Source organism: Pseudorca crassidens, chromosome 4, assembly GCF_039906515.1.
Source record: "Pseudorca crassidens isolate mPseCra1 chromosome 4, mPseCra1.hap1, whole genome shotgun sequence".
Taxonomy (NCBI): domain Eukaryota; kingdom Metazoa; phylum Chordata; class Mammalia; order Artiodactyla; family Delphinidae; genus Pseudorca; species Pseudorca crassidens.
Genome location: NC_090299.1, coordinates 72,203,185 through 72,218,002, shown reverse-complemented (window position 1 = coordinate 72,218,002; position 14,818 = coordinate 72,203,185). Strand labels below are relative to the sequence as shown.

Here is a 14,818-nt window from a genome sequence, read left to right as displayed (position 1 = left end):
CCCAGGTGAGGTGAGGAACCAATAATTCATAACTAGGGAGTCTTACGTTTCTAGTTTCTATATGGACACTGTGCCTGGAGTAAGTGATATGAAGAGCTTGGGCTCTAAAGTCAGACTTCCTGGGTTCAGTGACCTGCTTCTAACATACTAGCTTTTCGTCCTTGAACAAGTTGCTCTCTGTACTACTTTCCTTATCTATAAGAAGGGGATGATAATGGTTCCTACCTCATGGAACTGTTGTATTAAATGAGTTACTGAGCCTAGTATGTAGCAAGTACTCATTGAGTGTTAGTTGTTATCAACATCATCTTTCTCGTTATTATGTCATCTTCAGTGGTTTAAAGGACAATGGGTTTGATGTCTTCTTGTACCTGATGGAAGCAGCCACTAAGATAACCCACATGTTCATTTATGCAAACCAAGCTGACTGCAGTATAGGGAGGCTGGGACGGGAATCCTTAACTCCGCCCCTTATAAAAGGCTGCTCAGGTCATCGTGGCCCCTCCTAGTCTTGCTTCCCACAGAGGAGGCTCCCTGATGAGGAGACTGCTGTCTTTTCACTTGATCAAACATACGTTTTTCATTGGACTTCTCTTTAGATTCTTCACTTGATGATGCATTGTTTCCAGGTAGGTTTTCTATGGGTCTCTCCTCACTGTTTCATTTCTCTCTGGGGCTCTTACTGATCCTTCCCACTCCCAACTCCATTTGGTCCCAGCTGGTCTGAGTCGTAGTTAGAACGAGTGGCAGGTTTTTTTTTTTTTAAGCAGGTCATTTGGCTTATTTTAAACAGGCTGATGTGTGTCCAGAAAGAGTGTTAAAAGATATCATCCTTCTAGGTAAGACTTGTACAAACCGACCTAGCATTGAGAAGTGGATTTGTTTCATCCAGCGGACGAGAAAGGACCCAGCAGAGCAGGAAAAACCTTGTAGCAAATCCTTTGTGTGATTGAAAAATAAACACCTTCTCTTTTCCCCACACTTCTTGTGCCAGTTTTAGATACAGGGGTTGTGGAAAATATTCACATCCCCCCACTTGTCCCCTACCCCACTGAAGTTTTACATTCCATTGGCAGTTTAATGCGAGTTCCCATTTGTTTTAATTTCACTTCGTGTGAATTCCTGCCATAGTGATTCTTGATCAACTTGCTTAGGGCTTGTCAGCTTAGCCACACAGCGTGTCTGGTTCAGAGATAGTAAAGCTTGTTTGGCTGGTGTGTTGTAATTTTTAAAATGTACTAGCCGCTACCAAGCATAAGGAAATGTTCCTTGTTGATAATCTTGTGACTTTTGTCCAGACCAATGGATTTAACTTCCTACATATTTTTATGGCCCTACAAATGGAAGGTTTTTTGGGGGTAGATTTTCTGTTTGAAGAGCCTGAGGAATTTTCTGAAGAGGAAGCATTTGTTAGGAGAAACCCAATGTGCCCTCTAGAAATGTGACTGGTACTGATGCAAATTGGCCTAAATCATCAAAACTTAATTTCACTTGTTAATAGCGCTGTAAGTTGTGCCATGGAAGAAATGCTGTGTGTCAAATAGATTACATTTTGTTCCTGAAAATGGCCATCTGTTGAGGACCTTTATGTTAGTGTTGGCACATATTATGTGCAGGTACTTAATTGAATGAGGTGAGTCCCTGTCCCCAAGGAGCTCAGTGGTTTCTTATCTTGTGGGTAAAACATTGGTAAAGATGAAACAATTTCAATGCAGTGTGGTATCCACAGGGTTAAAGGTTGAACAAAATCTCAGAAGCGATTCAGTGGACTGATGAACACAGCAGGATGTTTCTGTAATATAATTTGCATTTGACTCAAGTTTGACTATTTTTTTTATTTGGTATGAGGACATGGTTATGGTCAGCGTAACTTAGAACTGGAATCTGTGCCATTGAGTGTCTCTCCAGCTAAGCCTGAGTCTAATGGTGCCTCTGGACAAATTGTTGTATTTCTTGGGACCTTAGTTTTTTTCCTCAGCTTGTAAAACTGATATATATTTTTTTGGTTGTCAGAAACTTCTTAGCGAGTAGTAGTTTCTGGAGTCTTGACTTGAGTGGGCTAACTACTTTGTTTAAAACTGTATTGAATTTACCAGATATTACCATTTCAGCATTCATTGAACAACCCCAGGATATTATTGGACACCACTGTGCGTGCCAGATTTGAATTCTTGTACATAGATGAAGTCACCTTGATATGAAGGGGAAGTAAAATTAGTAAACATTTGTAACAACGCTAGAGGATTTTTATAGAGATCACTTTATGTTGGTAAGTCAGTTACTTATTTGAGGCAAGTGTTTTGAGAATAGTTGAAAAAAATTTTTAAAGTTATTTAAAAATATGTAAATCTCAAAATTTGGAAGAGATAACTTGCTTCTTCCTCTATTACTGTTACTCCTTCCCGTCGTCAAAGATCATTGGAAATCGTAAGTTGAGTTTAATATGTCAGCTCGGAGAGGTTAAGGTCATGTGTGAGCGTCTCCACTGATGCTTGTCAGATTTAGAAATTGCAGCCTGAGGTGGCATGGGTTAATGTTTAAAGAAAAACTCTGTTCTTCTGGCCTCTCAGATCTAATATGGAGGAGTTTGTGTTGGGTTAGGACCTGACAATTAGGTCTACAGATTCTTCTTTGTTTTTCTTGGAATCATAAGGGAAAACAAAGCTGAATGACAATATTTAGTTAGAATTAATGTGATACCATTTTCTGGATATCAACTATGTGTGTTCCAGTTCACCCAAACAATAAAACCTATTTATTTATTTTTCATTAATGTGGAATTTTGGTGTGTTTGGGTTGTAACTGAAAGTAATTTTCAGTTTTGATTCTCTTGAGCAATTAAGAGAAGATTGTCTAGTTCACATCTTCCCCCTCCCTCTCCCCCCTGCCCCAGTCTGTTTAGTTAGTTTGAATGAGTTGAGGTTTTATGATGGTATTTAATTCTGTGGTATCATCAGAAAGGTATCTCTTGGTGGTTTTATCTCTGGCCTACCCACGGAGCCAGCCCAAAGCAAATCGATTGGGAGAGATGTAAAAAAATGGTGTCTTTTAGTCTAGTTAACTTTTCTGGCCTAAGTATTTTAATGTAACTTCTTACAATAAACCTTCACTTGTGGTGGAACCAAATGCTAGTCTAAGGGTTTGAAAGGCCTTGCTGATCTTTTACGAGAATAGGCCACCCCAAAATGAACCAGCAGAAACGTTTCTTGAGGCACATAAATTCTGTGTCAGCAACCAACCCCGGCACTAAAGGCTTTTTGGAATATTTCTGTTCTGGGATTGTGGCTTCGAATTTTGGGGATGTCGTAAGTCCTCTACATGGAATTTTACCACGATTCTGAGAATGATTATTTGCCATGGGTAGTTTGAAGAGCGAGAGGGGAACCCTGTTGGTTCTCTGAGCTTTCCATTTGTAGGTTCAACCTTCCTCCTGCCCATCAAATTCTTTTTTTAAAAAAAAAAAGTATTTATTTGGCTGTGCCTGGTATTGGTTGCGGCACGCGGGATCGAGCTTCCTGATCAGGGATCGAAGCCGGGCCCCCTGCGTTGGGAGTGCGGAGTCTCAGCCACCGGACCACCAGGGAAGTCCCCGTCAAGTTCTGATTCCACTCTCAGAACCCCCAAATGCTCTCAAGTAGCTCAGACTTGGGACCCTTTTTCTAGGTGGTGATAAATTTCAGGCCTACAGAAAAATACGGAGACTGGTAAGAGTGAACACCCAGTATCTTCCATCCTGTGAAGAAATAAAATATTACAAATACAAGTGAACCTTTCCCCATCTCATGCCCTTCCCACCAGACAATGACCGCTCTTCTGAATTTGGTGTTTATCACGTTTTTATACCTTTACTAGATATGTAGGTCTTCCTAAACCAGATTTGAGTTTTGCTTCCTCATGTTTGTAATGCTGAACAATTTGTTTGCTTTTGTTTAAGTAATGATTTTGAGGTTTATCCATGCAAATACATGTAATTCTAGGTTATTTTAGCTGCTGTATAATATTCCATCACATGAATGTGCTACAGTATATTAATTCATTTTATTGTTGCATTAGAATTTTGTGTGTGTGTGCCATGACAGTTTTGAACCTGTCTCCCTGTGCATCTGTTTAGAGTTTCTCTGTGGTGCATACCTAGAAGGGAAATGGCTGGGTCAAAGGAAATGGGCATCTTTGACTCTAATATATTGCCTTATTTCTCTCCAATTTGCATTCCAGCCAGCAGGTTTGGGAGTTTCAGTTGCTCCACATGCTTGCAGACACTCAGTATTGTTAGACTTAATGTTTTGCCAGTCTGATGGGTGTGAAATGATATCTTTGTGGTTTAAAATTTGCAATTTCTTGTTTTCTAGTGAGGCTGAACATCTTTTCATGTGTTTATTTTGCTGGGTTTTTTTTTTTTTTTAAGAAGATGTTGGGGGTTGGAGTTTATTAATTAATTAATTAATTTTTGCTGTGTTGCATCTTCGTTTCTGTGCGAGGGCTTTCTCTAGTTGCGGCGAGCGGGGGCCACTCTTCATCGCGGTGCGCGGGCCTCTCACTGTCGCAGCCTCTCTTGTTGCGGAGCACAGGCTCTGGACGCGCAGGCTCAGTAGTTGTGGCTCACGGGCCTAGTTGGTCCACGGCATGTGGGATCTTCCTGGACCAGGGCTCGAACCCGTGTCCCCTGCATTGGCAGGCAGACTCTCAACCACTGCGCCACCAGGGAAGCCCTGCTGGGTTGTTTTTTTCTTTCTTTTATTATTAATTTTTTTTAACACCTTTATTGAAGTATAATTGCTTTACAATGGTGTGTTAGTTTATGCTGTATAACAAAGTGAATCAGCTATATGTAGGCATATATCCCCATATCTCCTCCCTCTTGCGTCTCCCTCCCACCCTCCCTATCCCACCCCTCTAGGTGGTCACAAAGCACCCAGCTGATCTCCCTGTGCTGTGCGGCTGCTTCCCACTAGCTATCTGTTTTACATTTGGTAGTGTTATATATGTCCATGCCACTCTCTCCCTTCGTCCCTGCTGGGTTGTTTTTATTTTTTAATTTTATTAAAAAAAAAACTTTTTATTGAGGTATAGTTGATTTACAATGTTGTGTCAATTTCAGGTGTACAGCAAAATGATTCAGTTATACACACATATATATATATTGTTTTTTAGATTCTTTTCCATTATAGGTTGTTATAAGATATTGAGTAGAGTTCCCTGTGCTACACAGTAGGTCCTTCTTGGTGATCTATTTTATATACAGTAGTGTGTATATGTTAACCCCAAACTCCTAATTTATCCCCCCCCACCACCCTTTGTGCTGTTTGTTTTTTTTTTCTCTTTTTTTTTTTTTCAGCCGCACCACACGGCTTGTGGGATCTTAGTTCCCTGACCAGGGATTGAACCTGGGCTCCTGGCGGTGGGAACACCGAGTCCTAACCACTGGACCTCGAGAGAAGTCCCTGTGCTGGGTTGTTTTATTATTATTATTTTTTAAATTTTTATTTATTTATTTTTGGCTGTGTTGGGTCCTTGTTGCTGCGCGCGGGCCTTCTCTAGTTGCTGAGAGCGGGGGCTACTTTTCGTTGTGGTGCACGGGCTTCTCATTGCGGCGGCTTCCCTTGTTGCGGAGCACGGGCTCTAGGTGTGCTGGCTTCAGTAGCTGTGGTGCTCGGGCTCAGTAGTTGTGGCACACGGGCTTAGATGCTCCATAGCATGTGGGATCTTCCCGGCCCAGGGCTCAAACCCCTGCATTGGCAGGTGGATTCTTAACCACTGCGCCCCCAGGGAAGCCCTGGGTTGTTTTAAATCCAGGGGCTCGAATCCAGGGGCTCGAGAGCAGTTTTCTAGGGCTTGAAAGTCAGGATTGCGGTGTTGGTTTTGTCTGCACGTAGGGAAAAGGAAAATGAAGGGGAGCATCAGGGAGACCAAAGAAAAAGTCAAGCAAGATAAGGATGGAATGGAAGATAGAGGCTGAGGACATGATAACAAGGTGGGGAAAATGTAGCAAAAGGATTATAGACTAGAATGGAGAAGATAGTCTTGAGTGTTGAGAGGAAATGTGGGATCTTTTACTGTGCTAGCCAGGCCTCAGTTCAAGTTACATCGTTCATGCCCTGTTTAATCGAATTTGGCTTTGGTGAAAATCGTGTCTGGGGCCTCTTCCGGTGAGAACAGCAGCAGGGCTGGACCTGTGGAGCTTTGCTCACCCAGTTGCTTTTTGAAGTTCTGTTAGAAGGGCAACGTGAAGTTAGTGTTCTTCCTGAAATACATTTCTTTGTCCTTCAGGTTAGATACACTGTGCAGGAAACCAGTTTTTATCGGGATCTGCTTGAATGTACTTGTGGAATTATGATCTCAAGTATTTGGAAAACATTCCCTGTGCTTTATTTTAATTTTCAGAGTATGATGAATGTCACCTTATTGAACGCAGACACGTATGGTTTTAAAAATATGAGTAACATTAACTTAAAGAATATACTTGAGTGGTTCTTCGGTGTACGAAAGAATTGTGCCCACAGGTGCATTCTTTTATTAAAAATTCAGCCTCTGGGCTTCTGCCCTCAGAGATTTTGATTACGTAGGTCTAAGGCAGGAAACCTGGAATCTGCATTTTAATAAATATTCCCTCCTCTACTCACTCCCGCTTCCTTCTGTTGCAGGTGAGCTAAGGATCACAGTTTGAGAAATGTTGCTTTCCTTGGGTAATAACCTTGGCCTCCTAAAAAAAATATATAGCCTATAGAAATTATCTGCCATGTGAAGGTTTTTTTTAAAATCTATATAAAATTATTTAAGGTAGTAATTTAACTTCAAGAGCTATAGATCGTTGCCATTCTGTAGATGTATTTCCTGATATTAAATAGTAGAGTTTTATTGCTTTATGTTCCTATAACAGGGATTCCCAACCCTGGCTATATATCACATCCCCTGTGAAGCTTTTGAAAGTAATTTTAAAGAAGTTAACTCACAAAACATTAGCACCCAAAAAAGTATGGAAAAAAAGAATGTAATTTAATATATGTTATATACCCAAACGCCAACCCTTCAGATTTAACGGACTTATACATTAATCATATTTGGTTAAGATCATTTTTTAGATATGCTACCTTAAAAAAACCACTAACCACCCCTATCTCTTTCCTATCCCCTCCTCCTAGAACTGACCATTTTCCTGAAGATGGTATGTGTTTACCATGCATGTCTTTATACTTCTGTTTTTGAATCCGTAAGCAGTATATCTGTGTGTGTACAACTGTATAGCCTTTGTGACTATCTTTTTTCACTCAACAATTATATTCGAGAATATGTTGGCACATATACATCTATTTATTTTCTCTTTATTCATTCTAAGGGCTCTTTAACAGTATTTTTTGACTTCACAATGGTTTACCTATTGATTCCCTTATTTAGGGACAGTTGGATAGTTTCCAGAATATTCTGTCTGGAAACAGTGCTGCAGTGAATGTTCTTGTTCCTGTCTTCTTTGCACACATGCCTCCATTTCTCCAGGATATAGTCCTGGAAGTGGAAATGCTGCTCTTAGGATATGCTCGCCCGCAGCTTCCCTAGGTATTGTCAAATTGTTCTCCACAGTGGTTGCATGAATTGGAGCTTGTCTGAGAAGCAGCATCTAGGGCTTCAGCCTCAGTTTCTGACTGTATGGAGGTGTAGGTAGGTCTGGAGTGGGTTTTAGGCACCTGCATTTTTTCCTTAAGTGCCACCCTTGATTCTGATCAGCACCCAAGGTTGAAAAAAACCAACCTTTTTTCAAAGGTGTTAGACTGGCAACCCCATGAGGGCAGGAGCTACGTTTATCTTATTCACTGGGGATTTCCCAGCATTCAGCACAGTGTGGTAGATTCACAGTAAATAATTATTGGATAAATGAATGAAGAGATGCAGCATGGGAGAATGGAAGGATTGCTTTGCAGTAAAGCAGTGCTCCTCAAATTGTCTTGTCTTTTTTATTTATTTATTTTTTCCCCTGTCATGCCGTGCAGCATGCGGGATCTTAGTTCCCTGGCCAGGGATCAAACCCGTGCCCCCTGCAGTGGAAGCATGGAGTCATAACTATTGGACCGCCAGGGAAATCCCTCCTCAAATTGTCTTGTCTGCAGGAGTTACCTGGGGATCTCGTTAAAATGCAGATTCTGATTCAGTAGGTTAGGAGTGGGGCTGAGATTTTGCCTTTCTAGCATCCTCTCTCGTGACCAGATGCTCCTGGTTTGGGGAGCACACTTAAGACCCTAGGGAGAAAAGGAAAACAATTTCTTTTTTCCATACAGCTCTAAAGTAGAGCAGTTTGGGGTTTAAAATCCTGCTTGGTAAATCTCAGGGCCTGTTTCCCCATCTCTTTACAACACAAAATGGCATGATGAAATAGCCTCCTCACTGCTTTTTTTTTGAGAATCAAAGGATATCTTGCCTGCGGAAGCGTTTTGTGAGCTGTGATGCCCTCACGCATATTACTTTTTCATAATTCTCTTTTAGCGAATGAACATTTTCCTTCAGTTTGTTCAAAGCACAGAGCTGTTGGTATTGCAGGAGCCAATGGGATCCTTTCATCTTGACCTGCCATCTACATTTAGTGGGCATTTTGGGAAAAATAGGATTGGGGAAGGAGGTTGGGCAAGAGCAGAGGCAAAATTCATCAGATGGTGCGGTTCTGACTGCGGGTGCTGAGGAAGTGGGTGTCCCTTCTCACTGTTTCTTGAGTGTGAAGGGCTAGAATGAGGTCACATCTCTCCCAGTCAGCTCTCCAATTTCTTCCCCAGGTCAGACACTTAAAGTGAGAGGGGGCACGCTCAAACTAATTATTTGATACTCATTGATCTATAGGTGTAATCAGAGCTATTCAGGGCAAACTAGGCCTGTGGTCAACCCAAGGTTAAGCCACCACAGGACACTGTCATTTAGGTACAAGTTTTCAGGATGCTTTGGTAACTGGGGTCCTGCCTCGTCCATCTGAGAGAGGCCGGCTGGTGTGGAGAGTGGAGGGCGGATGAAAATAAAATAAATACAAGTAAAGTGACGTTTAGAACTCGTGTGTATTGTGTGCTGGGGTATTCCCAAGCTTCTCTTCCTCTAGAGAAAAGCCATGGACTGCATCCACTTCGTTAGACCAGTGATTCTCAAGTGTCAGTTTGTTGTCCTCCACGCTTTTCATTATATCTCAGAACCACCTGAACTTATTTATTTAGTAGTTGTCCTTAAGTCTGCTCAGCTTCTTTTAATTTGGCCTCATTCTGTGCTATGACATCTGTGAGGTAATGGGTTTGATGAGCTGGTTATGTGCCTTTTAAATACATATCAAAAGCGTAGTTGCTAAAGTTAAAAATGTTCATATTCGTGCCACCTAAGATTATCTCCCCTCCCTTGGGCATTCATGGTCTGTAGTTCAGGAGACATCGGCTCAGATAAGAGGTTCTTTATGGTGGTTCGCCTAACTGGCTCTTGGAGGAGCCCTGTTAAACTGGTTTGCGGATGGCAGGCTGGTGAGCTTCCCCCCCGAGGCAGGTCAGCCTGTGGATGGGATCCGGTTGGTTGGATGTGAGAGCTGGCCATCATCCACCCTCTCAGAGACTCTGCTGCTCATCCATGGCACGTGGGTGATGAGAGAACTTCCCTCCCTGGGGCATTGTGGGGCGTAAGTGGAATCATTTGTGTCTAGCGCTTAGCCCGGTGCCTGGCCATTTTATTGCAGTTTTCTTCTAGAGCCCCCTCCTTCCCACTAGCAAAGGAGTCCAAAGGCTGTAGTGGAAAGAGCCCCGATCTCGGGATCCGAGGTCCCGGGTTCCAATCTCGATCCTGCCACTTTGTCACTTTTGTGGCTTTGGGCAGGTGAGTTTAGGTCTCTGGGTCTGTATGAGAGCCATTCCTCCTGGTGAGCAGTGCTGAGAAGGTGAGCCAGCATGTTGTAAGCTCACCGTGGCTTCCAATCTGAGACAAGCCCGGGGAGGGGAAGTGCGTGGAGCGGACAAAAGGAGGAAGAAGCTGTGATTTCCGACTGAGATGTTGGAAGGCGCAGCACTGAGGGTGTGTGGCAAAGCTTCTGTAATCATTAGTCAGGATACTGTGTTTTTCCTTTCCTGGTAATGAGGGCACATCATGTGGTAAACGATTTTCAGTCATCTGATAAGCATAAACATACCCTCTTGTGTTATCTGGTGTACACTTAGGTATTCCTAACAAAAACACGTGAGGCGACTAAGCTCAGTTTCTTCCTTTTTTAAAAGAATTTTTAAAGAAAGTTTTTGAAAAGGTGAATATGAGTTACATGGTAGAAATTTTAGATTGTACAAAAGGATGTATGTTGCAATTATACCCACCATCCAATTCTTGTCTCTGGCATCCAGCAGTATTTGCTGTTTCTTCTGCTTCTCTTCAGAGGTATCTTATGCATACCCAAGCAAGAATGTTTATATTTCTCTCCTAGTTTTTAAAAACACAAACAGTGCTTGTAGCATATACTGAACAGTCTTGATCTGCCCTTTGCTTTTTGTGTCTTGGGGTTGGGTCTGTGCTAGTAAGTACAGAGCATCCTCATTCTTTTTTTATGGCCGCAGAGTATTCAGTTGCCTGAACATATTGAATTCACTTAACTAGCCCCCAACTGATGGGCTTGAAGGTAGTGTTCCAGTCTTCGGTTTTTTACAAACAAGGCTGCAGGGAACAACTTTGTCCCTACATCATTTTGCATACTTTGGGGTGTATCTTGTCAGCTGACTTCCTAGAAATGGATCTGCATTTGTAACTTCGATGCATTTGTAACTGCCAGATTGCCCTCCACTCTCAATATGTGTGACTCTCGTAGCCCACAGCCTTGCCAAAGTCGGGTGCTCTCCAAAAGCTTTTTTATCTTTGCCAGTGGGGGGAGAAAATGGTGTCTCGGTATATTTTTAGTTTGCATTTATCATATTAGAAGTGAGCTTGAGCAGCTCTTCACACATTTCAGAAAACAAGCTCAATTTCATTTAACTGTTTTGCTGTTGGCAATTATTTTCAAAGTCTGTAGGGAAGGACCAGTTTTATTTTTATTTTCAATCTGTCACAGACTAATACTTTTGTAAAATACAATAGAACATTAATTGCAAAATGGAATAGAAACCTCAAAGTTGCTTAAAACACCGGGTCCAGTTGTTTTATTACCAAACTCTACAGGTGCAAACTCACCCGGTCCATTCATTGTACATGTTTTCAGTTTCTGAACTTTGCTCCCGGGCAGAGCAATAATGCTTTGAGCAGTACCGCTGTGAAGACCTCCTGCTACCTCTCTTTTCTCCGCTTGCCATCCTGTCTGGGGAGGGGAGAAGAGAGCACAGAATTTTATATTTTGTTTCATAATCAATACATTACAGGGTGGTTTCAGTACATTAGACTAAAATATCTCTGTTAGTGCAGTACCGATGCAAGGGCAGGGATTCCACACTGTGAGGTGGGGATACTGCTGTCCTGGTTTTTCACTGATGAAGACCTTGAGCTCGAACTACAGAGGGGGATGAGGGAAGTACTTGAAATCACCCTGTTAGTTAAATTTGAGGACTTGGCCTCTTTGACCTGGGGCTTTGCCAGGATCCTGTGACACCAATGCTGCCTTTCAGGGAAACGATGAGAAGGGTACCTTTGGGTAAAGTAGGAGCTTAAGAGACTTCATCGTCGAGGAGGCAGCTTGGTGCCTGTGCAGAACACTGGGTTGGGAGTGAGGTTCTTGGTTCCAGGTCACTGAAGTCAGGGACTGGGGTAAATACTTCCTCCTCCACCTTCTGCTAGAAGACAGACCCAGCTCTTTGTTCTCCTTTTTTTTTTTTTTTGTGGTACGCGGGCCTCTCACTGTTGTGGCCTCTCCCGTTGGGGAGCATAGGCTCCCGGACACGCAGGCTCAGCGGCCATGGCTCACGGGCCCAGCCGCACCATGGCATGTGGGATCTTCCCGGACCGGGGCACGAACCCGTGTCCCCTGCATCGACAGGCGGACTCTCAACCACTGCGCCACCAGGGAAGCCCCTCTCCTTTTGAGTTGAAATGTCATCTCTGCCTGAGGACTTTGTTATGCTGTGTCGAGCCACAAAGAGAGTTGTTTTACAAGCCAGAGGCTCTAGCTGCTGTTTACTGTCCTTCCTATGATGACTTCGGATCATTATGTATCCCAGGGTCATCTTTCTTCAGCTGCAGACATTTTTGCTTCTGCGTTACATCATTCAGTGAAGTCACGAGGTTTTTTCCAGAGTTGTTTCTCTCTCCCCAGTATCGTATAAGGCATGGAAATGACGTGCTATCCTGGCGCAGAATGAAAATGCCCTTTAACTGCCTTCCTGTGGAAGCCTGGAGCGGGGCAGAGGAGCATTGTTGAGCCAGGAGTTGGAGTCGTGATGGTATTAAGATTGTGGGTTCACAGCTGACCTCTGCCTCATACTAACACTTGACCTTGGCCAGTTACTTAACCTCCATCAACTTCATTTCCCTCACTTATGAAATGGGGATAGTGAGTCTGAGTGTGTGACTTCTCTGGAGGGAGAGCATCAGTGTTGCTGGATGGGACCAGGTGATGTGTGTGCTCTCTGAGCAGGACGGGCGGCATCCACAGCCCCTCTGGGTATTGCCCGCCCGTGGTTAGGTGATGTGTGATGGCCAGCAGCCAAAGAGGACACTCTCAGAAGCTGCGGCCCTCTGCCCAGTCTCTACGTCTGCAGCTAAGGAATTACTAAAAGGATGAATGAGAAGACCATCTTCTCTGACTTGTGGTCAGGAGCTCAGGCTCTGGACCTGAATGGCCTGGGGTTGAGTCCTGGCGCTGCCTTTACTGGCTGAGTGAGCCCGAGCAGGTTCCCTCTGTTCTTGCATGAGTGGCATGGGGACAGTAAGTGGGACTGCCTCGGTTGGCGGACAGTGGAGTCGATGAATACAGAGACGTGAGGTTCTCTGAACAACGAGTGGCACATACTGCTTACCCTGTTTACCAAGTTTATTTAGTCAGCAAATTTAGTAAGTGCTTTTGTATGCCAGATGTTCTGCATGGTCCTAGGAGACCAGTCAGTCACAACCCTGTCCTCATAGAGTTTATGGTCTAGTGTAGGGGTTGACAAGCTTGTTGGTAAAGGGCTCAATGGTAAATATTTTAGGCTTTGTGGGCCATGATATCTCTGTCGCAGCTATACAACTCTGCTGTCGTACTGTGAAAGTAGCTACCATAAGTAAATGAGTGATCGCAGCTGTGTTCCAATAAAACTTTATTTACAAAAACAGTTGGTGGGCCACATTTGGCCCATGGACTGTCATTTGCCAACCTGTGGTCCAGTGGGAAGACAGGTGTTAAATAGTCACAAATAAGTAAGTTATTACAAATTGTGATTAGTTGTATGAAGAGACACACAGGATTCTGAGAGAGGGAAGGGTCAGGGAAGGTAGCTGTGGAGAAGTGACATTGAAGGCAAATGCTGAGTAGGAGATGGGGGGAAAGAGGGGACAGCTCTGAGGGGCCAGAGAACTGGCCACACTAGTTCTGAGCCAAGAGGCTCAGAATCGCAATCTGCATTTCTGTCTCTGTAGAGGCACAACAGATGCTTTGCCAGTTTCTTTGGATAAGAAAATAATGGCGGTTTTTTCCCTGATACATAATTCATACTACTTCTCCCAACTCACCCCTCCCAAATAATCCCAACACTGAGAGATGAGCTGTATTAATATATTAACACATTTTGTTCTGCATACTTCTGGTGGGTCCTTTCTCTTTCTGTTCTTTTCTTTTTTCTTCTATTGTCAGTATCCAAAAATTTAGAAGTTAGGGATGTGAGAGTGCACATTTTTCTAGTATTAGGTGTAAAATGGTTTACTTCTTAGAACTCATTTCTGCTTTTTGATCTTGTTTTCACTTACTCCTATTTTAAACAATATTATTTTCTTTTCCTATTTGGCTAGATAAAAATCCACAGCCCGAAACCATTTTGAAAAAAAAACCTATTTCCTCTTGACTACATCTCAAGTTTCTCCTGATTTTCAACCTCAATTTTATATTCTCTTAAACAGGTTGCAGTGTTCTGTGGTGATTTTACAGAGAAGGACACCTGTGCTCCTCATTCTAGAATATTTTGAATGGTGCCTCAGAGGCAGGGGTTTACCTGTATAACTCTGTGACCCCTTCTGTTTCCTCGGTTTTTCATTCCTGCAATTCTGGGACTCTGAGGGGACCCTGCCACCTTGAGAGTCAATATTGTGTAGTGCTTGGGAGCATACACTCTGGAGTCAGATGGTGTGAGTTCAAACCTAGTTCCAGTACTTATTAGCTGTGTGAACTTGGATAAAGTTACTTACCCTCTCTGTGCCTCAGTTTTCCTATCTTTACATCTTTTTTCTTTTTTTCTTTTTTTTGCGGTATGCGGGCCTCTCACTGTTGTGGCCTCTCCCGTTGCGGAGCACGGGCTCCGGACGCGCAGGCTCAGCGGCCATGGCTCACGGGCCCAGCCGCCCCGCGGCATGTGGGATCTTCCCGGACCGGGGCACGAACCCGTGTCCCCTGCATCGGCAGGCGGACTCTCAACCACTGTGCCACCAGGGAAGCCCTTTTTTTTTTTTTTAGTTTTCCTATCTTTAAAATGGAGACAATAAGGACATCCACCTCACAGCATTATTGTGAGGATTAAAATGAGTAAAATATACATCAAGTCCTCAGAGCAGTGACTGGACACAGTAAGTGTTATTTTTGTGATGTCTGTTATTATTACTCATTATGTGGAAGCCAGTGACTAATTCCTCCTTAACCATCCTTGAATTCTGGCAAGTGCTTCTGACTCATCCTGAAATCTTGAGCTGCATCACTTCATTTTTGCTTCACTTTCTCCTT

General features: G+C 43.2%; 1 protein-coding gene across 2 annotated transcripts in view; it reads left to right on the top strand.

Annotated features, from left to right (window-relative positions):
- USP46 (ubiquitin specific peptidase 46) overlaps positions 1–14,818 on the top strand; it is a 62,854-nt gene that overhangs the window by 2,105 nt on the left and 45,931 nt on the right. The window contains exon 1 of one of the 2 annotated variants that reach the window (XM_067735951.1): positions 520–629. The exons of the other annotated variant lie outside the window; for it this stretch is intronic. Coding sequence (XP_067592052.1) covers positions 612–629 — 18 coding nt within the window. The 5' untranslated portion in view covers positions 520–611. Of the gene's footprint in view, positions 1–519; positions 630–14,818 lie in introns of those variants that run through there. 2 annotated transcript variants of the gene reach the window in all.